At 37.1% G+C, this 17,791-nt stretch overlaps 1 protein-coding gene across 1 annotated transcript in view; it reads left to right on the top strand.

Moving 5' to 3' along the window:
* The window catches only part of LOC126234739 (N-acetylglucosamine-6-sulfatase-like), a 102,107-nt gene that overhangs the window by 45,603 nt on the left and 38,713 nt on the right, over positions 1–17,791 (top strand). The window contains exons 2-5 of the mRNA XM_049943485.1: positions 2,749–2,808; positions 10,161–10,364; positions 13,857–14,015; positions 17,601–17,774. Coding sequence (XP_049799442.1) covers positions 2,749–2,808; positions 10,161–10,364; positions 13,857–14,015; positions 17,601–17,774 — 597 coding nt within the window. The remainder of the gene's footprint in view (positions 1–2,748; positions 2,809–10,160; positions 10,365–13,856; positions 14,016–17,600; positions 17,775–17,791) is intronic.

The following is a 17,791-nucleotide window of genomic DNA, read 5'->3' as shown; positions in this document are numbered from 1 at the left end:
TGCCTGTATGTAGTCAATAATACGTAACTTACTTCCAAACCATAACCTAAAAAAATTTTTTTTACCGCTTTCAACACTACCGCTGCTATAAAATCCACCATTCCCAGTTTACAAACATTTCTCGTGTTACCTTGTGAATACTATTTCACAGCTTCAGTTCCTTTCACCTATTAAACAACCATTTCGGCTAGTTTTAACAACTTTCGCTTTATTTCCATTCCAGTTTTCCCACATAACCGATCATTTTTTAGCAGCTTCCCACAGGTATTAACATTATTATTTCTTCGTCAGACAATTGTTAGCCTCATTTTCATAATCTGCCACCACATAACTAGTCATTTTAATACGTTTATATGTGCGGATGGATATGAGTGTGCGTGCGAGTGTATACCTGTCCTTTTTTCTCCCTAAGGTAAGTCTTCCCGCTCCCAGGATTGGAATGACTCCTTACCCTCTCCCTTAAAACCCACATCCTTTCGTCTTTCTCTCTCCTTCCCTCTTTCCTGATGAAGCAACCTTGGGTTGCGAAACCTTGAATATCTGTGTGTGTGTGTGTGTGTGTGTGTGTGTGTGTGTGTGTGTGTGTGTGTGTGTGTGTGTGTGTGAGTGTGTGCAGATATAAAAATCATTTTCTTCACTCTCAGAAACAAGAAAAACTTTATGCTTCCCACCCACCACTTAAAAATGTATGCCCAGGCAGCTCAATCTATGGGAATGAAACTTATAGTGATTTAAAAAGATACAAGTTAATGAAGATGGATTTAGGACTACTGAAAAGAAGGTACTGATGCTGAAATGCTATTACTCAGGGGATGAATTCATACATGACAAACTCATAATTTGAGCTGGATACAAGTATGTATATGTTGCCTGTATGCAAATCAAATTGACTGCAGATATACAACAGCAAATCAATAAACCACAATTTGCTATTCTGTTGTTATCCAGGGACTTACAATAGGTCTTATCTTTTTATGCATTTCATCCTCTGATGCCTTCAGTTTTTCATCTTTCAAAGCTACCAACCTGTTTCCTGTTGTATTCCTTTCTATTTTTAGCATTCATTGCCTAATGCCCTCTCTGAAACTCTCAACAACATCTTGTTCTTTCATTGTATACAGATCGCAGTTCCTAAATTTCCTACCTTTTTGCGATTCCTTCAGTTTTGACCTGCAGTTCGTAACCAATAAATTATGGACAGAGTCCAAATCTGTCCCCGAAAATGTCCTACAATTTAAAATATGATTTCAAAATCTCTTTCTTACCATCACATAATCAATGTGAAATCTTTTAATTTTTGCAGGTCTCTTCTGTGTATATGCCCTTATTTTATGAGATTCTTAAACATGTGTTATCAAAGGTTAATAGCTCTCTGCAAAGTGGCTTCCTCTTTCAATCCTTTTGCCCAGTCCTTGTTCTTCTGCTACTTTTCCTTCTCTTCCTGTTCCTATTGTTAAATTCCAGCCCCCCACCACAATTAAATTTTCATCTTCCTTAGCTATCTGAATAATGTATTATATCTCATCACATTTTTTTTCAATCTCTTTATTGTCTGCACAGCTAGTTGGCATATAAACTTGTACTACAGTGGTAGGTGTTGGCTTTGTATCTGTCTTTGCTATGATAATACATTCACTATGCTGTTCATAGTAGCTTACCAGCATTCCTGTTTTCTTATTGATTATTAGGTCTACTTTCACATTACCCCTATTCGATTTTGTGTTGATAACCCTGTACTAACTGACCAGAAGTCCTGTTCTTCCTGCCACCGCACTTCATTAATTCCCAAAACATCAAAGTTCAACCTATCCATTTCCCTTTTTAAATTCACTAACATATATACCCATATCTACCTGATTAGAAGATCTAACATCCCATTCTCTGAAACATAAACTGCAATTTGTTTTTCCTTCATGATGACATCCTCATGAGTACTTCCCACCTGTAGAGCTGCATGGGAGAGTATTTAACCTCTGCAATATTTTATCCAAGAGGATGCCATCATCATTCAGCCATACAAGAGAGCTGCATGTCCTTAAAAAAAAATATAATGGCTATAGTTTCCCCCTTCTTTCAGCCATTCACAGCACAGCATGTTGGCTAATATTACAAGTCTTAACAGTTAATTATCCAGACTGTTGCTCCTGCAGCTACTAAAAAGGTTGCTGAAACTCTTCAAGAAGCATAGTTTATTCTGGCTTCTCCACTGATACCCTTCCATTGTGGCTGCACCTATGGTACAGCTACGTGTCGCTGAGGCATATAAGCCATCTCACTTTGGCGAGGTTCCTGGTTCATAGGTGTGGGGAGTTCCTGTTCTGTGGACTACTAACTGCTTTAGTCATATTTATTTTCTGTGAAGTTCAATGTTATGAATATCAGGGACAATGCTTTGGTACACAAACTAATGCAGTTGGTTTGAATCTCATGTTTGCAGAACATTTTAATTGTAATAAGGAATGAGTTAATTAAATAAAACAATTTTGGCGTCTCCCAGTTCATAAGCACACAGGGATATGGACAAAATCCCATTTGTCTACCATGTTATATGAAGTAAGGCTTCTGCTATCAGTTTGGCATGTCAACAACACCACATTTACATATTGCTTACAAACTACAAAATAATCCATCTACTATTGTATGTCCATTCTAACCATTGTTTCTAAACACATCTCTTATCAAAGAAATAATAAAGATGTCCTTCAATTTCAGTTTTTCATTTCCTGCAATTCTTTGTTTTTGTTCCAGACACCAATGCAGAAAGCGCAGTCCCTAATTGGAGACATGGGAGTTACATTTAACAATGCGGTAAGATATAAATAGTTGTTTGTCTTTAAATGGTAAGAAAACTGCAGTAAAAAATAGTAGAAAACTCAGTATCACACAGTTTAAGAGTTAAGTTTTAAAAGTGAATAGTATTAGAGTGCCTTTAATTTGGGAATTAATCAATTTTCACACATAAAGACAACCAAGTGAAAGAAAAACTGTGAGACATATATCAATCCCAAATTACTATTGCAGTTCAATTTGTACCTTCTCTAAACATTCTACAATTTTGTAAATGACTTTTTTGACATTCGCGCACACACATGCTTGTGTGTGTGTGTGTGTGTGTGTGTGTGTGTGTGTTTATGATCTTCTAATTTGTAATTTACCACATTTTTTTAGAAATCATGTACCATATCAATAAATACTATTAATTTTACTTTTTATTTTGTTTCTGTTTCAATGAGCAAATTTATGTTGCTATCAGCTTTTTCATACTTCATACCCAGGTTCGACACCAGACACACAATGCATTCCTACAGGCTGCTTGGTCTGAATTTATTTTATCTATGTAGTCTCTATTGTGCTCTCCATCCATCTCAGTTATTTTATGGCTTTCCTTGTTTCTTGCACCAGTATCATTTATCATTTTTTTGCAATATTTGTTCACGTAATCATTGTTGTTATGTACTGCATGTTATAAATTTCATTATGTCATTTTACTTAGTGGTATTCTTCTAGCCCTCCTCTTCCTCTCTTTCTCCTTCGTTAAATGGTTCCTAAGCCAATCAGTTCCTTTTGCCTTCTTCTTTCCTGCTAACTGCCACAATCTTTCACAGTCACCAAGGTTTCTATTCTCATCCTGATTGCAGCCCTTTATGATCCTTCTTTTACTTGATAAGAGACTATTCTAATATGACCATTTTATGAGTTTACTGTTCTTGTTGCCCTTCCCGCCACAGCATATGACATCTGATCAGCTTCTCATACCACTTAACATGGAATGACATTAGATTTCATGATGGATCCTACCTCTGATTACTTTTTGGAAACCTGCGTCAGTAGCTACGGTCACTAACACACACTTTTACAATGGCCCTTGACTCAGAGACAGCCAGTTTGAATCATGGTGGTTAAAATATTTTATGCTCATACATGAGGAGAGCTGGGAGACACAAAATTATAAATCACCAGAGTTTGTGTCAATATGTTAATCATGCTTGCCATATAATTAAGAAAATTAATGGTATAATATAGGGATCAGGATAAATGAATTTGGATTCCAGAGAAATGTAGGAACACAAGAAGCAATTGACAACATAATCTTGGGCTCAGGGAACATCGGTTTGGATTCTGGGAAATGTAGGAAGATGCAAGGCCATACTGACCCTATGACTGAAGAAAGGCAAATCAATATTTGTAGCATTAGCTTTTGATGATGATATCTGTAATACACTCTTTGAAGTTCTGCAGGTATCAGGATGTAAAATACAGGGAGAAAAAGGTTATCTATAACTTGTACAGAAACCAGACTGCAATTAGGACTCTATAGATGTGAAAGAGAAGCAGGAATTGTCAAGGGATTTAAGCAGGGTTGTAGCCCACTCCTGGCATTATTCAGTCTAAACACTGAGCAAGCTGTTAAGGAAGACAGAGAGAAATTTGGAAAGGGAATGAAAATTAAGGGAGAAGAAATAAAAACTTTGGGATTTGCTGGTGACATTGTATTTCTGCTAGAGATGGCAATGGAGTTGGAAGAGCAGTTGAATGGAATAGTTATTAATTGAAAAGAGTTTATAATATGATCACAAACAAAAGTAAAACAATGGTAATAGCATGTAATCACCTTACATCATGTTACATTGAGAGAATTAGTTTAAGAAATGAGAAAGTAAAAGTAACAGATGAGTTTGCTGTTTGGGTGAAAAAATGACTGAAAATGGCAGAAGAAGAGAGCATATGAAATATAGATTGGCAATAGTAAGAAAAGCATCTTTGAAAAATAGAAATGGGTTAACATTGAATATAAATTTAAGTGTTAGGAAGTCAGTTATGAAGGTACTTGTGTGGAGAGCAGCCTTGTATAAAAGTGGAACATAGATGATAACAATTCCCCCAACAAGAGAATAAAACCTACAGTGAAAACTGAATGTTGAAGAGTAGATCAAATAACTAATGAGATGGACTGAACTGCACTGGAGAAAAAAGGATCAGCTCGTATAGTACATAACCTAAAGTGCAAGTACTTGTCAACTTGGTAATGGAGAGAACTGTGGAGGGTAAAAAGACTGGAGTACAGTAAGTAATTTCAAGAGGATGTAGGCTGCAGCAGTTTAGCACAGATGTAGAGGCTTGTACAAGACATGCTGGCATGGAGAGCTGCATCAAACCACTCTTCACATCGGAACCACAACAACAATAACAACAATCTTGAACTAAATCCCATATTTCTCTGCAGTGTCACTTGAAGTGAGGTTATGTGACACTGTTCTATTAGATGAATAATATCATGAATTATGTTAATCAGTTTGTTGCTAGCAAGACAGTAAACATTATTGTCACAGACAGAAACATATGCACTAGAAAAATGTATTTTTTGGGAAAAGACACTATCAGAAACAGAAGAATAAAAAGTCATCACTGTTGCAAAAGCTTTGTGAAGAAGCTAGACTATTAAATATTATGGGCAAAATATTCAGTGTTCTGAAAGGTTCTGAGGTCTACCAGCTTTTTGATGCTAGAAACGTGTCTTTACTTTTCTAGCTATCAATTCTGTAAACCATGTGCAGACACTTTTATTATTATTTCTTTCCTTTCTCAGATGTTATGTCTAGTTAAAAATGGAAAGTGACATAGACCTTGATCATGCGTGACTTCCCTTTAACTGTCCGGTATATGATACATTGCATTTAGGAACTTTCGGGTAATTGAACATGTATCAATAATTACCGATTCCTGTAGTTGTATATATATGTTTGGATGTAGCTGTATTGTGCTGATGTACTGGTGGATACTGTGTGGTATGACTCCTGTAGTTGATAGTATAATTGGTATAATGTCAACTTTATCCTGATGCCACATGTCCTTGACTTCCTCAGCCAGTTGGATGTATTTTTCAATTTTTTCTCCTGTTATCTTCTGTATATTTGTTGTATTGGGTATGGATATTTCAATTAGTTGTGTTAATTTCTTCTTTTTATTGATGAGTATGATGTCAGGTTTGTTATGTGGTGTTGTTTTATCTGTTATAATGGTTCTGTTCCAGTACAATTTGTATTCATCATTCTCCAGTACATTTTGTGGTGCATACTTGTATGTGGGAATGTGTTGTTTTATTAATTTATGTTATATGGCAAGTTGTTGATGTATTATTTTTGCTACATTGTCATGTCTTCTGGTGTATTCTGTATTTGCTAGTATTGTACATCTGCTTGTGATGTGATCTACTGTTTCTGTTTGTTGTTTGCAAAGTCTGCATTTATCTGTTGTGGTATTGGGATCTTTAATAATATGCTTGCTGTAATATCTGGTGTTTATTGTTTGATCCTGTATTCAAATCATGAATCCTTCTGTCTCACTGTATATATTGCCTTTTCTTAGCCATGTGTTGGATGCATCTTGATTGATGTGTGGCTGTGTTAGATGAAACGGGTGCATGCCATGTAGTGTTTTCTTTTTCCAATTTACTTTCTTCGTATCTGTTGATGTTATGTGATCTAAAGGGTTGTAGTAGTGGTTACGAAATTGCAATGGTGTAGCCAATGTATTTATATGAGTGATTGCTTTGTGTATATTGTTAGTTTCTGCTTGTTCTATAAAGAATTTTCTTAAATTGTCTACCTGTCCATAATGTAGCCTCATCAGGAAAGAGGGAAGGAGAGGGAAAGACGAAAGGATGTGGGTTTTAAGGGGAGGGTAAGGAGTCATTCGAATCCCGGGAGCAGAAAGACTTACCTTAGGGGGAAAAAAGGATGGGTATACACTCGCACACACACACATATCCATCCACACATATACAGACACAAGCAGACATCTCACAAGCAGACATATTAAATATGTCTGCTTGTGAGATGTCTGCTTGTGTCTGTATATGTGTGGATGGATATTTGTGTGTGTGTGTGCGCGAGTGTATACCCATCCTTTTTTCCCCCTAAGGTAAGTTTTTCCGCTCCCGGGATTGGAATGACTCCTTACCCTATCCCTTAAAACCCACATCCTTTCGTCTTTCCCTCTCCTTCCCTCTTTCCTGATGAGGCAACAGTTTGTTGCGAAAGCTTGAATTTTGTGTGAGTGTTTGTGTTTGTTTGTGTGTCTATCGACCTGCCAGCGCTTTCGTTCGGTAAGTCACATCACCTTTGTTTTTAGATACATTTTTCCCACGTGGAATGTTTCCCTCTATTATATTGTCCATAATGTAGGTTTTTTATGTCAATAAATCCCATTCCTCCTTCCTTTCTGCTTAATGTGAATCTTTCTGTTGCTGAATGTATGTGATGTATTCTATATTTGTGGCATTGTGATCGTCTAAGTGTATTGAGTGCTTCTAGGTCTGTGTTACTCCATTTCACTACTCCAAATGAGTAGGACAATATTGGTATAGCATAAGTATTTATAGCTTTTGTCTTGTTTCTTGCTGTCAATTCAGTTTTCAGTATTTTTGCTAGTCTTTCTCTATATTTTTCTTTTAGTTCTTCTTTAATATTTGTATTATCTATTCCTATTTTCTGTCTGTATCCTAGATATTTAGAGGCATCTGTTTTTTCCATCACTTCTATGCAGTCGCTGTGGTTATCCAACATTGTAATCTTCTTATATGGCTACGAAGTCTTTCGCGACGAATTTCTTGAATAAAAATCTCTCGGTGTACATGCCGCGTCAATTCTGGATAAAATTCCAAGCTTTCGACCACTACCTCCATGGTCGTCGTCAGGGCTAAAACTGACTGTCGTGAGCTAGCGAGGTTCCCACTTTCATAGGCCAAGGACGGCTTCTGATTGGCTGGAATACATCATAGCAACAGCAATATGGCGCATAGTGAAGTGGTGCCCTCTACTTCCGTAGATGTAGTTTCTATCCTGCGTTGCTTGCAGCGCCATCCCTTGAATCAGGAGGTAAAGTGCGGGAAGTTTTTCTCTGCGATTTTTCTTTATGCAGTGCACTCTTCCAAGTGTTGCTAAGTGCATAGCCGTTGTCTCTGTTAAAGTACCATGGAGGTAGTGGTCGAAAGCTTGGAATTTTATCCAGAATTGACGCGGCATGTACACCGAGAGATTTTTATTCATGTAATCTTCTTGTTTAGTGTGTTTTCCCTTAACTATGCTATTTTTCTTACATTTGTCTGTTCCAAAAGCCATATCTATATCATTACTCAATACTTCTGTTATCTTTAGTAATTGGTTGAGTTGTTGATTTGTTGCTGCCAGTAGTTTTAGATCATCCATGTATAGCAAATGTGTGATTTTGTGTTGGTATGTTTCAGTAATATTATATCTATAATTTGTATTATTTAGCATGTTGGATAGTGGGTTCAGAGCAAGGCAGAACCAGAAAGGACTTAATGAGTCTCCTTGGTATATTCCACGCTTAATCTGTATTGGCTGTGATGTGATATTATTTGAATTTGTTTGCATATTAAGTGGGGTTTTCGATTACCTCTCGTCATGCCCTGAAATGAGAAATGTCCTACCCACTATCCTTCCCACCCCTCCAACCGTGATATTCCACTGTCCACCGAACCTACACAATATACTTGTCCATCCTTACACAACCCCTGCTCCCAATCCCTTACCTCATGGCTCATACCCCTGTGATAGACCTAGATGCAAGACCTGTTCCATACATCCTCCTACCACCAACTACTCCAGTCCGGTCACTAACATCACCAATCCCATCAAAGGTAGGGCTACCTGTGAAACCAGTCATGTGATTTACAAGCTAAGCTGCAACCACTGTGCTGCATTCTATGTAGGCATGACAACCAACAAGCTGTGTGTCCGCATGAACGGCCACCATCAAACTGTGGCCAAAAAACAAGTGGAACACCCTGTAGCTGAACAAACTGCCAAACATGATACCCCTCATCTCAATGACTGCTTCACAGCCTGTGCCATATGGATCCTCCCCACCAACACCAGCTTTCCTGAATTGCGCAGGTGGGAACTTTCCGTGCAATACATCCTATGTTCCCATAACCCTCCTGGCCTCAATCTTTGTTTGTGACTGTCATCACCCATCCAGCCCCTTCCCTGTTCCCATTCCAGCACTACACAGCTGTCATTTCACTGCCACACTCAGTCTTTTAATTTATTTTTATTTTTATGTCTCTCCTTTCCGCTGATTACTCCCCCCCCCCCCCCCCCCCTGTACCTTCTCTCCTGCCTTCCATCTAAACTGCAACACTTCACTGTCTGCCACTCCCACCATACTATCACTCCCCCTCCCCACCCCAGCCTCCTCCTTCACCCCACCCAGTCGCCACTCCCATCATGCACTGGTGCTGCTGCTCGCAGTGTAGTTTCAGTTCTCTGAGACCACAGACGAGTGTGCAAGTTGTGCTTGTGTGTATGTGTGTCTACTGCTGACAAAGGCCTTAATGACTGAAAGCTATGTGTGAATCTTTTTGTTGTGCCTATCGCGACTCAGCATCTCCGCTATATGGTGAGTAGCAACTTTCCTTCTCTTGTATTGTTACATTCATACTGGATTTTCCATTGTTTGATTTCAGAAAAAAAGGGGGGTAGGAGAAGTAATACCACACCAATAGGGTATCAATGGAGTGTACTGAATATTTAAATACTTAGCTAAATTCATCAAATAAAGGAAAGAAAATATTACAAGACAATATTTTTCCAGCTTATCAAACTTTTGTTGTGAAGTGTATTTGTAGTGTTCAGTAAACTATGATACAGCCAATGAAGGTGAGTTCTGTGTTACTATTATTGTGAACAATACATTAAAGGCATCAAATCATGTATTTTCAGCAACAATTCCAGATGGTGTAATGAGTAGCATTTCCTACAGAAAAAAATGGAACAAGTACATTACTGTAACACTTTAATCTAGCTGATGTAGGTGAGAGGAATGCATTGTTTTACATATTTGTTGCTGCAGCATGAAAATGATTAGTTTAAACACAACAGTTCCAATTCAAATCATTATCAGATCAGTACCCTGTACACAACTTAGAAGTTGTAGGAGACTTTAGTTATCTGTGATGTACTGGCTCTTATTATATTTCCGTACATTCATACTTCATAGATACTAGATGAGAATGAGCCAGGACCAAAGAGAAAAGGGAAGATAAGGAACAGGAGAGATAAAAAGGTAGACAAAGGACTTATTTATAACCTGTTACTATGATTGTGGGAAATACAATAGTCATTTTTCTTTTCCAGTTTGTTACAACTCCTGTTTGCTGCCCAAGCAGAACATCAATTATCAGTGGACTTTACCAGCACAATCATAGAACAGTTAACAACACAGAGGAAGGAAACTGTTTTGGAGAAAGATGGAGAGAGGAGGTTGAGCCATATGCATTTCCTACAGTTCTAAATTCAGATGGCTATAGAACATTTTATGCAGGAAAATATCTCAATATGGTATGTACAAATTTTACACCATCATAAAATGTGATGTGCAGTGAACATAAAATTAACATCTCTTGCACAAGATTTGATGCAGATCCAGTAATCCATAATGGCAATTTTGACTAATTTCCCTTTCTATCACATGCAGAGGCTAACAGAGGTTTTGCCATAGCTTCAATTCCCCCTCAGAAATGTATTTCTTTTAGCATGAATGGTTTTGATGGAAAATTTTGTTGAGTATAGTACTGCACAACTTAACTGAAAAAGAACACCAAAATAATGTGTCAAATAATTTGTACTTACTCTAATGTCCTCTGAAACTGTTGATTGCTAATGATGTTTTGTATGTTGCATACAAATTCTATTTCTCAATAGGAGTTTGGATGCTCCAAAGGTTTTGTGGATTGGAATTTTCACACAGTGGCTGATGATGTAGGTTACTGCTACAAAGAAGCATGGAACACTTGGGAAAATGGAAAACATTTTAAGTGCCATTTTTCACAAAATGCATTTTCAGTGCTTTTGTGTTCTCACTACTTTGTTGCATGTCCCTAGACTTGACCAAGGTGACAAGCCACAAAGAAAGTCTTTCAAACATATGTTAGTTGATGGCACATGGTCTTTGTATCAACCTGGAGTTCCAAAATTTAAAAGATATGAGAAGTAGTATTTTCATTTCTGTACTTGTATCATCACAAATAAAATGTATTGTGTCAGTATTAATGACACTTGGATCGAAATTTCTTTCCTGCTATTTTGTAGAAAAATTACATTTCTGAGACTGTGGCTGTGTACAATATATAAGCTGATTCTGGCAAACGAAGAAAACAGCAATCAGCCACTGTCAATAATGATATTTATTTACGCAAATCACATAATTACTAGTTTTCAACTGAGGAGTTCATCTTCGGATAGCTGTTTATGCTGATATTACATTTTTTGTTGTTTACAGTAGCTGTTGGGAAAAAACAGCCAACATCTAATGTAAACAACAATATTCATGCACATATAAACATGAACAGCCATCAGAAGGTGAACCTGTCAGTTCAAAATTGGAAATGGTACTATTTGCAGAAACACAATAGCATTATTAACCATTTCTAGTTTCTGTTGCCTTCTTTGCAAGAATCAACATGTAAAAACTTTCTTATTAACACTTAGAACCAGTCAGTTTCCTGAGCATATTATTATCACAGTTTTTGTTTCTAATTAATCTCATTATTTTTTGCAATCATGTGGTTAGCTGCATAATTCTGTGGCATCAGACTATCTTCTCAATTCTACTCACCAAGTGGCGGCAGAACACACACATTAAAGACAGTTGTAACTGGCAAGCTTTTGGAGCCAATGGCTCCTCTTCTTCAGGCAGAAGGGTTGAAGGGGAAGGAAGAGGGGTGAAGGAAAAGGACTCAAGAGGTCTAGGAAAAGGGGTAGATTTTGGGAAAGTCACTCAGAACTGCGAGTCAGGGGAGACTTACCATACAGAATGAGAAGGAAAGATTTATTGTTGGGGACTGCATCAGACAAGATTTGAAAATGTCAAATCTCATCTGATGCAGTCCCCACCAATCAATCTTTCCTTCTCATCCTGTATGGTAAGTCTCCCCTGATCCACAGTTCTGGGTGACTTTTCCGAAAATATACCCAGTTTCCTACACCTCTCCAGTCCTTTTCCTTCACCACTCTTTCTTTCCCTTCAATCCTTCTGCCTGAAGAACAAGTCAATGGCTCCAAAAGCTTGCCAGTTACAACCATCTTTTATGTGTTCTTTTACGTGTTTGTTCTGCCACTGCTTGGTAAGTGGATTTTCTTTTATCTATCCAATTAAATAATTTATATAATAGAGGGAAACATTCCATTTGAGAAAAATATATCTAAAAACAAAGATGATGTGACTTACCAAACGAAAGCACTGGCAGGTCGATAGACACACAAACATACACACAAAATTCAAGCTTTCGCAACCAATGGTTGCTTCATCAGGAAAGAGGGGAGGAGAGGGAAAGACGAAAGGATGTGGGTTTTAAGGGAGAGGGTAAGGAGTCATTCCAATCCCGGGATTGGAATGACTCCTTACCCTCTCCCTTAAAACCCACATCCTTTCGTCTTTCCCTCTCCTCCCCTCTTTCCTGATGAAGCAACTGTTGGTTGCGAAAGCTTGAATTTTGTGTGTATGTTTGTGTTTGTTTGTCTATCGACCTACCAGCACTTTCGTTTGGTAAGTCACATCATCTTTGTTTTTAGATACAATTAAATAATTTTGTCAATAATTGATTGTTTTCATTGTTATATCTTCTCAATTTGTCGGATACAAATCAGTTATGCACAAATGGAGATTTTTTTTTTTTTAATTCTCCTAACTGACATCAAATTTGGCATGCAGAACATTTCCTATTTCCACTGTTGACTTATCTTCAAAGATAGATTTGACAACCAAGAGTTTTGGGCTGAAGTATGCTTGAGCTTAAATAAGCAGATCTACACCTGCCCACAAATTAGTTGCTTAAGATTTCTGAGGAGGTGCACTTACATCTTTGAAATGAAAATCGGCCTGTTAAGCCAGAGACAGATTGTCCTTGAGGAAATAACCAGTAAAGGTATACTCCAACATTTTGTTGCAGATAGTGATGAAAACAGTTCTGATAATTTTGGTTTTTCACTATGTCTCAAAGCAAAAGGCTTAATCTCTCATTGTGGAAGTGTCTTTGATGATCAGTAACAGTTACCTAATTAATTTCAAAACTTTCATGTTTATCATAGCCTTGATGCTCTTGGAATGGATGTGTTTGGCTGTAAATAAAATATATTATTATTATTGTTGTTGTTGTTGTTGTTGTTGTTGCTGCTGCTGTTGTTGTTATTTACATTTTATGGGCTTCATGGGCCACTCTAGCCAACTTTTACAAAGAATTTTTCAGTTTCCTGTCAGCCCAGTACTTCTTCATTCTCTCGGATCTCATCCTTCTTTCTTCATTGGAAATTTGTAAATCAAATATATAATGTATAATATTTTTTGTAGGAAGCCTAACATTGTAAGTAGCCTAACATTACATAGCAGCATTCCCTTTGGAATCATCTCACTTTGTATGCCATAATGAGCCACTTTCCAATGCACTTATATAATGGTGCATGTAATAGTACAGCAAGGCATGTTCTGAGTTGTTATTTTCTTGATTTATATTCAAAAAGGTTTACTTTCTTGATGGGTTAGACAGAATCATGACTTCTGGCATGCAGACAACAGTAAAAATTCCAATATATTTTTAATCTGGCCCTACCGAATGTAAATTTACAGAATTATTTTGTAGTGTATTGCAGGGGAAGTAACTGAGTATTTCTTTGCTAAAGAAAATATCTCTAGAATCTTTTTATTTTAATTCATATACAAATACATTTATTCTCAATTAGAATTTCAATTTGATGACTGCCTTATTATGCAATAAAGTAAGAAATCACATAATTTATTGGTGTAAATCAGTCTGTGCTCTTGCATAATGTTTTCAGTATGGGTACACAAGTGAAGGTGTCACACATGTACCTCCTGGATGGGACTGGTGGATTGGACTTGTTGGGAATTCTCAGTACTACAATTACAGCCTCTCTGTGAATGGCACTGAAGTAAAGCATGGGGATTCAGAGGAAGATTATCTAACAGATTTGATTGTAAGTATACTCTTTACATGAGGTAGTGATGTAAGTTTATTGCAACATATAGTGTTATTCTAAAGTGGAAACTATACGGTTTGGCTTACAAGTACATTAAAGACCAGTAGTGTTTAATCATTTAATTTTTGTATCAATGTTTCTGCAAATTACTACACAAATGATTAGGCAGTTATCTACACAAGAATGAAGTCATCTTTTTAACTTGTTGAATGCAACAGCAGAACAAGAACAAATACACAGCTGTGCAACTGAGGCAAAATTCCAAATATGTTTATTTTACTATTGCTATCATCCTCATACTGTTGATACGTGAACTGTCACAAATAGTAAGAACAATTTTGAAAATGATGCTCATCGACAAATGATAATCTTTTTTTTTCTTTTTTTTTTTTTTTTAAAGGATCTTCTACACGGTTTTCAAGTCTCAGAATTTTCTATAACTTTCTCTCTGTTTCAATTATTCTGTAATGGTGTAGGAAAAAAGTATGAGTCTTTACATAATATATCTGTGAATAATCAATGTGCAATACAGTGATAAGAAGTAGGGTTCCAGAATGAATAAAAATAGAATGTGAAAAAATTAATTGTTGGTAATTAGTGAATATCCATGGCCTAGGGGTAGTGTCTTTGATTAGTAATCAAAGCAGTCTTGGTCCTGTGTCTGAACCTCACCACTGCTTAATTTTTGAATAAAAATCATCAGCAATGTCAGCCAAAGACTTCTGGTGTAAGATGTCACCCTCATTCCACTAACAGCCTAGTCAAAGAGGGTGGAGGAGTGGCAGAGGTGCAGGGCACTCTCTTGCCCTTAAGATGGGAAACTGCCCAAATAGGTGAAAGAATCAGCAATGATCAATGGCATGAGGATGCAGAAGGCAATGGCAACCACCCCATTAAAGATGCATAATGTGTATTCATAGGACATGAGGCCTATATCTGAAAAAGTATCATGATGATATCTCAATTGGCAAAAGATTTCAGACTAGTACCCATTCAGATTTCCAGGAGGGGACTGCCAAGGGGCAGATGACCATGATAAAAAAACTGAATAACCAATGAAAGGATACTGTTCTATGAGTCAGGATGTGGAACATCAGATGCTTGACTGTGATGCAGAAACTAGAAAATCTGGAAAGGGAAATGCTAAGGCTCAATTTAGATATAGTGGGGGTAGGTGAAGTGAAATGGAAGGAAGACAAGGATTTCAGGTCATATGAGTATAGGGCAATATCAACAGCAGTAGAAAATGGCATAACAGGAGTAGGATTTGTTATGAATAGGAAGATAGGGTATAGAGTGAGTTACTTTGAACAGTTCAGTGATGGGGTTGTTCTTGTCAGAATCAACAGCAGACCAACACTGACACCAACAGTTCAGGTATACATGCTGATGTTGCAAGCAGAAGATAAAGAGATAGAGAAAGTATATGAGGATACTGAAAGGGTAATTCACTGTGTAAGGGGAATTGAAAATCTAATAGTCATGGGGATCGGACTGCAGTTGTAGGGGGAGGAATAGATGAAAGGTTTACAGAACAATATGGGCTTGGTAGTAGGAATAAGGAAGGAGAAAGGCTAATTGAGTTCTGCAATAAGTTTCAGATAGTTGTGGCAAATACTCTGTTCAAGAATCGCAAGGGAAGGAGGTATACTTGGAAATGGCTAGGAGATACAGGAAGATTTCAGTCAGATTACATCACTGTCAGGCTGAGATTCAAAAATCGGATATTGGATTGTAAGGTGTACACAGGAGCAGAATTTAGTAATGATGAAAACTGCTGTAAACTAGTCAGGAGGAATCATGCACAAAGAAGTGGGATATGGAAATAGTAAGGAATGGAAAGATACACTTAAAGTTCTCTGAGGCTATAGATATTGCAATAATGACTAGCTCAGTTGGAAGTTCAGTTGAAGAGGAACAGTCACACCTAAAAGGGGTAGTCACAGAAGTTGGAAAGAAACACATAGGTACAAAGAAGATAACTGCAAATAAACATGGATAACAGAAGAAATACATCAGTTGATCAATGAAAGGAGGAAGTATGAAAATGTTCTGTGAAATTCAGGAATCTAGGAACACAAGTCACTTAGGAATGAAATAAATAGGAAAAGCAGGGAAGCTAAGCTGAAATGGCTCAGTGAAAAATGTGAAGAAATCAGAAATGAAATGATTGTCAGAAGGACTGAGTCATGACATAGAAAAGTCAAAACAACCTTTGGTGAAACTAAAAGCAAGGACATTAATATTAAAAGTGCAATGGGAATTTCTTTGTTAAATGCAGAGGAGTGGATAGGTGGGAAGATTACATTGAAGACTTCTATGAGGGGGAAGACTTGTCTGGTGATGCAACAGAAGAAGAAATAGGGGTCAATAAGAATGAGACAGGGGATTCAGTATTAGAATCAGAATTTAAAGAGCTCTGGAAAATTTAAAAATCAAATAAGGCAGAAGTGATAGGTAATATTCCATCATAATTTCTAAAATCATTGGGGGAAGTGGCAACAAAACAAATATTCACATTGACATGTAGAATGTATGAGACTGGCAATATACCATCTGACTTTCAGAAAAAAATATCATCCACACAATCCCAAGGACTGTAAGAGCTAACAAGTGTGTGAATTATCATTGTCAGCTTAACAGCTCATGCATCAAAGTGGCTGCCAAAAATAATATACAGAAGAACGGAAAAGAAAACTGAAGTTCTGTTTGATGATCAATTTGGCTTTAGAAAAGGTGAAGGCACCAGAGAAGCATTTCTGATGTTGCAGTTTTTAATAGAAGCAAGACTGAAGACAAATCAAGAAATGTTCATAGGATTTGTTGAACTGGAAAAAACAACCAACAGTATAAAGAGGTGCAAGATGTTTGAATTCTGAGAAAAATAGCAGTAAGCTATGAGGAAAGATGGATAATATACAATAAATAAAAAAACCAAGAGAGGAAGACAAAGAACAAATTGCACAAACGGAAAAGGGATTAGGACAGGAATATAGTCTTTCACCCCTACTGTTCAGTCTATACATCGAAGAAGCAATGACAGTAATAAAAGAAGGTTCAAGAGTGGGATTGAAACTCAATGTGAAAGGATAGCAATGATCAGATTTGCAGATGACTTTGATAGCCTCAGTGAAATTGAAGAAAATTTAAAGGATCTGTTGAATGGAATGAACTGTCTAATGAGTACAGAATATAGATTGTGAATAAATCGAAGAACACTGAAAGTAATGAGAAGCAGCAGAAATGAGAACAGTGAGAAACTTAACATCTTAATTAGTGAACACAAAGTTAATGAAGTTAAGGAATTCAGCTACTTGGGCAGCAAAATAACCCATTGTGTATGGAACAAGAGGACATAAAAAGCAGACCAACACTGGCAAAAAGAACATTCCTGACCGAAAGAAGTACTAGTGTCAAACTTAGAGGCAGAGAAGTCTGTTATTGTCCTCTTGTATAATTACACCTACCATTTATCATGTATCCTCCACTGTCTCCTAAAGATAAGTACATTATTGTTAGGAAGTATTAAACTTATTTTTTGTATTAATTTGATGACAGAGACAATATATGTTCATGTTGCAGACTTCATACAGCTTGGATTTTCTAAGACAGAGTGACATTCTCTCTTCTGGGTTCATGATGGTGCTGTGCCCCCCTTCTGCACATGCTCCTTTCACACCTTCCAAAAAGTATACAGACTATTTCAGGAATGTTACAGCTATGAAAACACAGAACTTCAATCTCCCTGTTGGTGTGGTAAGTATTTTAATTTG

Source organism: Schistocerca nitens, chromosome 2 (genome assembly GCF_023898315.1).
Source record: "Schistocerca nitens isolate TAMUIC-IGC-003100 chromosome 2, iqSchNite1.1, whole genome shotgun sequence".
Classification (NCBI taxonomy): domain Eukaryota; kingdom Metazoa; phylum Arthropoda; class Insecta; order Orthoptera; family Acrididae; genus Schistocerca; species Schistocerca nitens.
This window is presented reverse-complemented; position numbering and strand designations above follow the sequence as displayed.